This window comes from Cotesia glomerata, linkage group LG10 (genome assembly GCF_020080835.1).
Source record: "Cotesia glomerata isolate CgM1 linkage group LG10, MPM_Cglom_v2.3, whole genome shotgun sequence".
Classification (NCBI taxonomy): domain Eukaryota; kingdom Metazoa; phylum Arthropoda; class Insecta; order Hymenoptera; family Braconidae; genus Cotesia; species Cotesia glomerata.
In genome coordinates, this window is record NC_058167.1 from 7,331,619 (window position 1) to 7,341,480 (window position 9,862).

The window sequence follows — 9,862 nt, forward strand, 5'->3', positions numbered from 1 at the left end:
TTCAGCGGAAACACCCAAACTAAGCTCTTGTTAAAAAATTCTATGAAAATCAAATATATCGTCTCACCTCAAAATATCTCAGGAAATGCCGTAACACAGACCCTGTTAAAAGTGGAACTCCAATTTTAAAAAGTTCTCCACGGAAGTTATATTTTGGCAAACCCTAATCTTTATATAATCCCAATTAAAATTGTCTTCAAAATCAAAATTTTTAATTATTATATATTCATTCGAGGATGGTATGATTGCTCATACCGACAATATTGTGGTGAAAATAATTAATAAATAAAAATTGAATAGTCTCTAAGTGGATCGGGTAAGTTGGCTTATAATAAAAAATAATAATAATAATAATAATAATAATAATAATAATAATAATAATAATAAAATCCTCTTTAATAAGTAAAATCACCGATCTTAGTAATATTTCTAAAATAATAATAATAATAATAATCCACAATATTTAAGTATTAATTTTTGAACATACCAGGCAGTTTATTAATATCCAAACTGAGCTGTCGTTTTTCGTCATAAGACATGGGTTTAGCATTGTCCTCATCCTCAGAGTCGAACGGCATTGGAGGGGGTTGATTAGCAGCATTCTTCTTCTTATTGCTAGTGGACCTACTATTCGTTTTCGGTCGTTTGCTAGCAGCATTAGTGGCAGCGGACTTCCCAGGACCTCGAGTTTTACCTTTCGGTTTAACACTTGCTGCCGCGGCAGCACCAGGATGAGTTTTATTAGGACCAACAGCTAAAGCCAGATGATGATCACCAGGCAAACCCATACCAACACCTACGGGCAAACCACTAGGCATTTTAAGATCACCCGCTCCCATTGCAACACTAGCTATACTTGCGCCAACACTATCCGAAACATTTTGCATACCAACACTAGGTTTCATAAGTTCCTTCATGGCACCACTGTGACTTCCAACAAGTCCTGGAGTTTTACTACTCATAGGCTTCGACTTAGGTTTCTCCAATTTACTTTTTTTGCTTTTCTTTTTACCGGACTCTTCAACCACCTTTTTTATTTTTTCTTGCATTGCCTTTAATTCTTGTTGAAGAGCAAGAAGTTTTTGGGTACGCTCTTCCTCGGAATCCTCGGAGCCCGATGATGATTCAGAACCTGAACTACTTCCGCTACTGCTACTATGAGTTACTGCTGCCATTCCTCCCACAGGCTCATCAGGAATTTTAGCATACCTGAATTCATTTTATTATTTGTTAAAACACTTTCTTTTAACAATTCATTATATTAAAAATAATAATTACAAAGATCATGTTAAAATTTATTAACCTCATTTCGAAGACATCCTGAAGTTTTCTAGCCATTGCCACAACATCGTGGTCAGGAGGATTGTACTTGTAACAATTGGTGAAGATAAGCCGTACATCACAGGCAAATTCTTGAGCCGTTTTGTACTCTCGGCTGTCCATTTTCGTCTGAATATCCAATTAGTGTTTATTTTTGTTTACTCAATTAAAAAAAGTTAAGTAATTCATTTTGCTTCTAATTTAAAAAAAAAAATACTTTTCTTTTCGTCATCAAATAATGTTAATGAATGCTGAAATTACCTTTACAGTACCCAAATCCATGGGTTTTTTGATAATATCGTGGTAATCATGAAGACCCAATAGTTCGGCATCTACGGGCTTGTAAAATGGCCAGGCATAGCCCTAATAAAAAAATTGAAAAAATTCCGATAGTTAAACAATTTTACTTTATTTACAGATGTAAAAAAAATTCAATAAAGTATAAAAATGAAAAAAAAAAAAATATTACCGAATGTCTCTTAGAGAATAATTCTTTAAGAATTTCATTGCAAGACTTTAGGGCATCCGAGAGTTTTTCTTTTGATTTACCGCCGACATGTTGTGGCTAAAAGATAAAAAATATATTCATATTATAATTAACATACATTATCAAAAACTTAGATTTAGTTAGTTTTAGCTTCTCTAAATTTTGTTTTTAGGCGAATGATTATTATTCATTAAATGATTTTAAAAATAAAAAGTGAAAAAAAAAATTGATTTTAATTATTATAAAAAAAAATTTTTAATGATAAATTATTAAAATATATAAAATTTGAAATAAATAAAAAATAAAAATCACTTTAAGCCACAAACAACACAAATGAAATATGATGCATTCTTGATGCTATTGTTGATGATAAATTGTATGAGTACCTGTTGGGCCATCACCCCGATGAGGGGCATGTTGGCCTGATGGAATGGCACAAGGCCGTCTTCCGCTTGCCTCGACGGCTGAAACAGCCCCATCATCAACCCTCTGTTAGTATGTTAATGCAATGATGTACATGCAAGCGTCAAGGACATCTTTAAATCATTATTACAACGAACAAAAAGTTTCTTTTTAATTTTTACAACCGATTTTATATTTTACAACCGATTTTTTTTTTTTTTTTTTTTTTTTTTTTCCAATGAAATTACCAAGATTAAATCTTGAGCGAAAAGACAACAATTAAAAATTTATAATTCGAAATAATTTCATGCTGTTTACAAATCTCAATAAAATTTTGTTGTTTAAATTTATAAAATTATCAAGTTGTTGAATTTGAATAATAAAAAACTTGAAAAATCTCTAATAATAATTTAAAAAACCGAGTTTTTTCTTTATCCAGATCAGAAAAATTAAGAAAAAATTCAATTTAAAAAATATTTTTATGGGGTTTACATACAAAGCACACTAATTATTAAAATGATTTAAAAATATAATAAAATAATAGCTACCTTTTTGATCTGTCTGCCTGATTCTCTTCTCGTAGGAAGTTTAGCATTTTTAGATTCCATGGGTTGATACATGGGTTCAAAAGAATTAGCGGTGGGTGTCGTCGTATCAGCCTTTCTCTTCACCCCCTTTTTGACTTTAGCAGGCTGTGAAGGGGGCATTACTGTAGGTGCAGTTGGAACTTGTGGAGGAGCAGGTACAGCAGTAGCTGCTTGGGGATCTAACGCTGGTTGAGCGTGATATCCACTGGGTGGAGGAACTACTTGTTGCGGTAAAGAGTTATGGGTAGCCATTGAGGTGACGCTTATACTAGCTGGAGGTGCGATTGTAGTTGTATTGGTACTTCCAGGTACAGATACTGGTGCTTGAGTACCGAGAGGTGGTATTGGCAAGACACCAGTAGTTCCTGCTGTTGTAGCAGTAGGTGGAAGATTGTTTGGTACACTAGAACTGACTGTCGCCGCTCCAGAAGAAGGTCGACCTCGACCGACTCCCGGTGTCACTCCTGGAGTACCACTGATCATAGGGGCACCAACTCTTGCCTTTTTTCCTTTTGGTCCTTTCGGGAGAGGAGGTTCGAGTTCCACTTCTTCTCTTGGCATTTGTGCAACCTAAAATTATAGATTTTTTTTAATTAATTAATTAATGCCTCTTTGATACTCTACTACTTTTAAATAATAAAATATTGAATATCTACAAATTCCATACCTTTGTGAGAAATAATTTCTCGAGTGCTTGAGCCATTACTACAACATCCTCTCCGGGTTTGTTGTAGACATAGCAATTGGTAAACATAGTATTGAAGTCCTGAATACATTCTCGTGCAGACCAATAATACGTATTTTCTAAACGTTTCTTGATCGTACCCAAATCCATCGGTTCTTTTATGATTTTGTGGTAATCCTAATAGAAATTAATTTAAAAAGAAAATAAATAAAAACCAATTTTTTTATGAAAAAAATATTTAATAAAATAATTAATGAGTATAAAATAACTTACGGGTAAGTTGAGTTTCTTCGCATCGACAGGTTGCTGAAAAGGCCAAGCGAACGTATGCTTCCATACTGGCTTCAGTACTCCTTTTGACAAGAACTGAAGCTGATTAGTGATTCGTCCTGGACGAGTTGGTGGAGGTACGACTGGTGGTTGGACTACGCCATTTACTGGCTCTACTGCGGGCTCTTCACGTGGTGGTGGCGTTCTTGCTGGTAACGGTTGTGATCCTGGTGTTCGTCCAGGTGCACTTGTCTGTATTTTTTTTTTCAAGTAATCACGTAAGTTGTAAGTACATAAAATAATTTTACTTTAAGCTTCACTCAATAATAAAAGGTTAAATTAAACACGTGCTCTATTACACAAACAAATAAAAGTGAAATGAGAAATGCCCTTTAAACCTAATTTTTGTAAAAAATAAGCATGAAACTTAATGAAAAAGGCGAGCAAATTTTTAGAATTTTAATGCTGATTATTTAAATTTAGATGTGCGTTGCTATGAAAAATTACAAGTTCTTCTTAATACTACTAAACAATAGCAAAAGAATACGAGTGCCTGTGCAAATAAATTTTTACCAAATCATACTTAAAAGAGTGAATGGCATTAAAAAAAACAACTACCACCGATAATTAATAAATCATTGGAATTTCTATGTTCAACAATGATTCTCACCTTCGGTATATTACACAGCCTTTCTCGCTCTTCCACATCTAACTGTAATTTACAGATTTATCGATTATAAGTCAAACTTTAATATATTAACAATGCTCATAGTACATTTATTTATTTCATATCACGTTTTTTTATGCTTTACAAAAACTAGAGCAATGTGTCCAATAATTTATGTTAGAAAAAAAAAGTTTCAGCAGAAATAACGGATAAGTAATTCAATTTTTATACTAAAAAAACTTTGAGTTGGTGAAGGATAATGATATTCAACTATTCATATACGAGGAAATTTATATAAAACACCGTCAAGAGTCAATTTAAAGTTCAAAATATTAAATCTAAATACATAGTATGATCACTCAGGTTAATTAAAATGTTTCTGTAAACTACGGAGTATCTATTAAATAAAAAATTAGCCAAAATATATTGGATGAACAAGGTCCGATTATTGATGGAAAAATTATATACACATATCGACGTTCTAATTAGCAAATTGTCTAACTCCATTTTAGAGAATCTTCTATTTGTACGAAAAAAACAATTAGTTAAAAATTTATTATCACTTTAAAAAACCATTTAATATCATTAATATCTAATAGAGATATAATATTTAGGTTTGAATCATTCAAATAATTTATAATTGGATTATTGCTACATCAAAATGTTAAAAAAATTACCCTCTAAAAAATAAGGAGTTAGACAAATTGCTAATTAGACCGTCGATATATACATTTACAATTAAAATATTAAATGGAGTTAACATTTTGGTATTAAATTTATAATCTTTCGTTAAGACAATATTTTTTAAACTCCAATATTTTTTTTTTTCTATAAAAATTAAAAATGACTTACAGAAACAGTATCTTAATTTTTAATCTTCTACAAAATAAAAAATTGAATTATATAATACAAATGCCAAATTTATCTACTGTGTTGTAAAACAGAGTTTTTCTTTACTAAGATCAAAACGATACTCCATTTATAAAATAAAATAAATTCATACATTTTTTTATGTACACTCCAATTTTTTAAAATTTAAAATACATTCTACGCAAAAGGGTAGATTTTAGTATGCTGTTTATTTACACTATATCTTGAGTAAATTTTATACCAAGAAAAAAAACACCATAACGAATACTTACGGAGTTGTTTTGCGAGTTAGTATCCACCTGCTGCATGTTGACTTGATTTCTGAAACAAAAAAAGTCCATGATTAAAATATGAAGAAAAAAAATGAAAAGATTTAATAATATTAATAATAATAGTAACAGTCTTTAAAACTATAATAAAATACAGCATCAAACCAATTACAAACTAGTAAAGATAACCTCAATGTTTATCGACTAATATATGTATATAAATAATAATCGCAAATAATCGGAATTAGTGATCCACGATTTAGAGATACACCTACCTTTCCGACATAAATGGTACATAAATGCTACGTGGCAGGTTACTGTCTTATGCTGATGCTTGATGCTACGAGGCTTCATCAACAACTGAGTTGACAATAATATATTTTGTTTTGAGCATGGTAGCTCGATATTTGCTTGCTGAGATGTTTTGGCTGCGACCAAGGAGATTGATGCCGAAGAGACATAACACTACTCAAGCCTACCGAAAGGTAGATACTTGGATGTCAGCCCTGTACCTTCATGTGATTCGCCGAGACTCCACCCAGGATTCGTAATACTAGCAACATCTGAATAACATAACAGGACCCCAAATTGTAACAACCGAAATCATAACCTCCTCTAATATTTTTAGTACAAACTTAATCAGGAGTAAAAAAAAAATGTGTGTAAGTAAATAAAGTAACTATTTACAAACGCGTTACCTCTATGGTGACCGATCTCAACGCTATTTTGCTAAGCAATTTTTAAATAATTATTTTAATTAAAATGATGGAAAAAATCAATAATTAGTTTGTGAAAAATAAATTAGTAATAAGAAAAGTAAAAGAAAAAAAAAAAATTGCATTCATAATTTTTAAAAAATGTCAACGTTTTTTTTTTTTTTTTTTTAAATTTATTTAATCAAAAAACTCTAAAAATTATCAGATATTTGTTAATTTCACCATCAAGAAAAAAATAATAAAATTTCAAACGATTGAATTATTAGATTAAAAAAAAAATTACAACGCGATAAATAATGTTTTAATATTATATAATCAATTGATAATAATATAATATAATTAAATTAAAATGACAAGATTTAAGTGATAAATTGACGATGAAACACGTATAATGAACGATCACCATGGCATTGAAATTCAGGGTCAGTCATAGATATAAGTGGCACATGAAATAAATTCTATATATTATATATACAAGTTAAAAAATGTGGATGTAAAAAAATGATAAATAATAATAATAAATAAATAAATAAATATCAACTGTATTTATAAGTACATATATGCTATATATGTAGTTATATTTATATTAGAATATGTACAAGTAAAGAATGAAGTGGCGGCAAAACATTATTAAGTACATCAGACCAGGAGAAGGGTATAGTGCAGAGTACAGCAGACCCGCGCCCAGACAGGCAGGCGACTAGCAAACCAACCAGCCAACGAGTTGAACCAGTTGATAATGATTGATGCACTGAGTGCAGGATAAACACGACTAATAAGTAGTGATACATACCGAGTACAAGAGAGGTGTTTTAAAGTCTACAATATGAAATATTAAATGAAAATGATAAAAAAGTTGATTAAAAGAATAATAAAAAAATTGTAAACTCTATATTGCACTAGCTTGATTTGGCGTAGGTTTTAATTCAACATGGCGGTTCAGGCCGTTAAGTATAAAGAAAGCTCATAAGGCCTGTCGGTATATTTGTCACTAGATTACACCAACTAAACTTTATTTATTATATCAACAATAGCAATGATGGTAATAAATAATGTTTGAGTAACTAGTTAAAAACCTACCTGATGACTCAAACGTTGACTATCCACGTAATTTAAAATCAAAAACACTACCACTACGTATCGGATACTCGAACACTACGCTTTCTCCCTGCTCGTTAAGTTTGGTTGGTCCGTTGGTGGTATTATGGCTGCCGCCGAGTATGCCCCACCGTCCACATCCACAATATCACACCGTACAGTATATTACTCACTGGCTGTTAGCTACCAACACACACTGTATCTATGGTGTATAGGAACGTTGCGCGAGGGTTCAGTTCTTATACGCCACCAAACGATCAGACGCAACGACTAACACATCTCACTTACTAAAACTTATTCATTTAAATTTATAATTACCCACTGTTTATTTGGGATAAGTCATTTTATATAAAATCAAACCGAAAGTTCAGCAACTATTTAACAAGTAAATAATAATATTTCCGAATCAACTGTTATGAGGATCTATAAACTAATGATTGCAGCACCAACAATGGCTACGCATTCTTCCGCGACGTACCGACTGGTTCGGTTCCACTGTTCCTCTTCCTTTTCTCCTTTTCCTGATACCTTTTACTATAGCATCTGCTTCTCGTTGTAAACACTATAGCTAAACCACTCGACTACTCTGATACTCTCCTCTACTTTCCGCCCCCACCGCCACCCGATTATTTTACATCCATCTACGTCATCACAGTCTGCCGCCAAAATTCCATTTACCATTAACTTAATAATCAAACTCCTGTTTAATAAACAAATTTTATTTGTATACTTATTTTTTTACGATATTTTATTATTATTATTTAACCCTTTTTAGTTCACCATTAATGCAAAAAATTGCTATATACCCAGCAGTATTATGTATGTCATTGGAAATTTAATAAACACACACATTAATTACTTACTAATATAATGCGATGGTGCTGATAATTTATACTATACGAATTTAATATTATCAGCTTAGATATAATATTTAAATAAATATTATTAATATTATTTATAAAGTTTGTTTAATCGTTGTTAAAGCACACACGAGGTTGTTTTAGACAACGGTAAACATTAACATTGAAGACACGCTTGTGTTGAAGACCAATCAAAAAATAATTCCTGTTCCACCATTCCGGTCTCTACCCACAATGCATTTAGTTTTGTCCTTGCGACGTGTTTTTTATTATCTCAATAATAATACATTTATTATTTATCATAATATTTATTTATTTTTATTTATAAATATAACACTTTTTTTTATATTATATAGTTGAGGATAATAATATTTAATAATAAGTTTTTGCTAATTTATATTTCACATTCCTATTTCTACCCACAATGCACTCAACTTAATAATTTACGCATAAAAGTATGCGTTTGCTATACAAACACTCAATATTAAATTTTTGAATATAAATATGTATTTTCATTTCCAGGAAACTTTATAATAAACAAATTTATTTATTTAAATAATAATAGTACATAATATATTTATTATTTTACTAATTAATAATATTTCGCAACATGTCGTGTCATCGTTTGTTCCGTTATAATAATAAAATGGCGTCAATAACTAGTCAACTTATGTTCATTTTTGTTTTATTAACAACACTAGTCACATAATATTTATAATTAATAATGCATTCTTTTTTTTCACTACAATTTTTTTTATTAAAATAAATATAATGCCATTTACTTATTTTTTTTTTTATTAAATTTGTATACCATAGATAATACGGTGATGCATTATTGATTAAAATTAGATGAAATACGTTAATCAAACGATCAACTATTATTTTTCTAATTATTAATTTTACAATTATATTTATAATACATAAACTTTTAATGCTAATTAAAATAATTTTTTTATATATTCACGTTATTTGAATCCACAAATTAATTAAAAATGAACAATAAACATGATATGACTTTGCACTTAGGTTATATTTTTTTCAACACTTATGTACAATAACAAAACAAAATTACCAGCAAATTAATAAAATAATAGTAAAAATTACATTTTTTTATTATATATTCATGAGAAAAATAAGGGAATGTATGTAAAAGCTGCTTCAAGTAACCATTATTCTGTCAATTCATGAAGAGAATATTCTAGTCGCTTGGTAAAGGAATGTTTCCAATGATATAACTACCAATAAAAACAGTTTTGATGATTTTATTGCTTGGCGGGAATTTTAAAACATACACATCTTTTATATCTTAAAAAATTAAGGTTTTTTTTTTTTTTTAACAACCCAAAAGTACTCTTTATTCATAAAACTGTTGAAAATATGAAATAAAAAATTCTGCTATTTCGTTTTAAATTCATAAACATTTTTCTTATTCATTTTATTTTATAGTTCATAAAAAATGTATCTTTAAATTTGAAAAATAAGTATTGTACATTTTAAAATAATTGAAGTGTATTAATAAATTACAACTAAAAAATGCATTTCCTTAAATTTTATTGTATTTATTAAATTTATAATCCAAAAATTAGTTACTAATTGTTTTTCGATGGAAAGTCTACAAAAATTTTAACAAT

The 9,862-nt window shown here is 29.8% G+C and overlaps 1 protein-coding gene across 7 annotated transcripts in view; it reads right to left on the minus strand.

The window, feature by feature from the left end:
- Positions 1–8,304, minus strand: part of LOC123272932 (bromodomain-containing protein 4) — a 31,131-nt gene extending 22,827 nt beyond the window's left edge. For 2 of the 7 annotated variants that reach the window (XM_044739951.1, XM_044739950.1), the window contains exons 1-12: positions 7,354–8,304; positions 5,833–6,120; positions 5,561–5,609; positions 4,422–4,463; positions 3,755–4,003; positions 3,464–3,658; positions 2,758–3,366; positions 2,194–2,271; positions 1,790–1,885; positions 1,582–1,683; positions 1,304–1,449; positions 488–1,209 (exon numbers count right to left, since the gene is read on the minus strand). In XM_044739951.1, coding sequence (XP_044595886.1) covers positions 488–1,209; positions 1,304–1,449; positions 1,582–1,683; positions 1,790–1,885; positions 2,194–2,271; positions 2,758–3,366; positions 3,464–3,658; positions 3,755–4,003; positions 4,422–4,463; positions 5,561–5,609; positions 5,833–5,843 — 2,299 coding nt within the window. In that variant the 5' untranslated portion in view covers positions 5,844–6,120; positions 7,354–8,304. The remainder of the gene's footprint in view (positions 1–487; positions 1,210–1,303; positions 1,450–1,581; positions 1,684–1,789; positions 1,886–2,193; positions 2,272–2,757; positions 3,367–3,463; positions 3,659–3,754; positions 4,004–4,421; positions 4,464–5,560; positions 5,610–5,832; positions 6,121–7,353) is intronic. The other 5 variants (XM_044739957.1, XM_044739952.1, XM_044739953.1 and 2 more) reach the window with 5 other exon arrangements.
- Between the last annotated feature and the right edge of the window lie 1,558 nt (positions 8,305–9,862).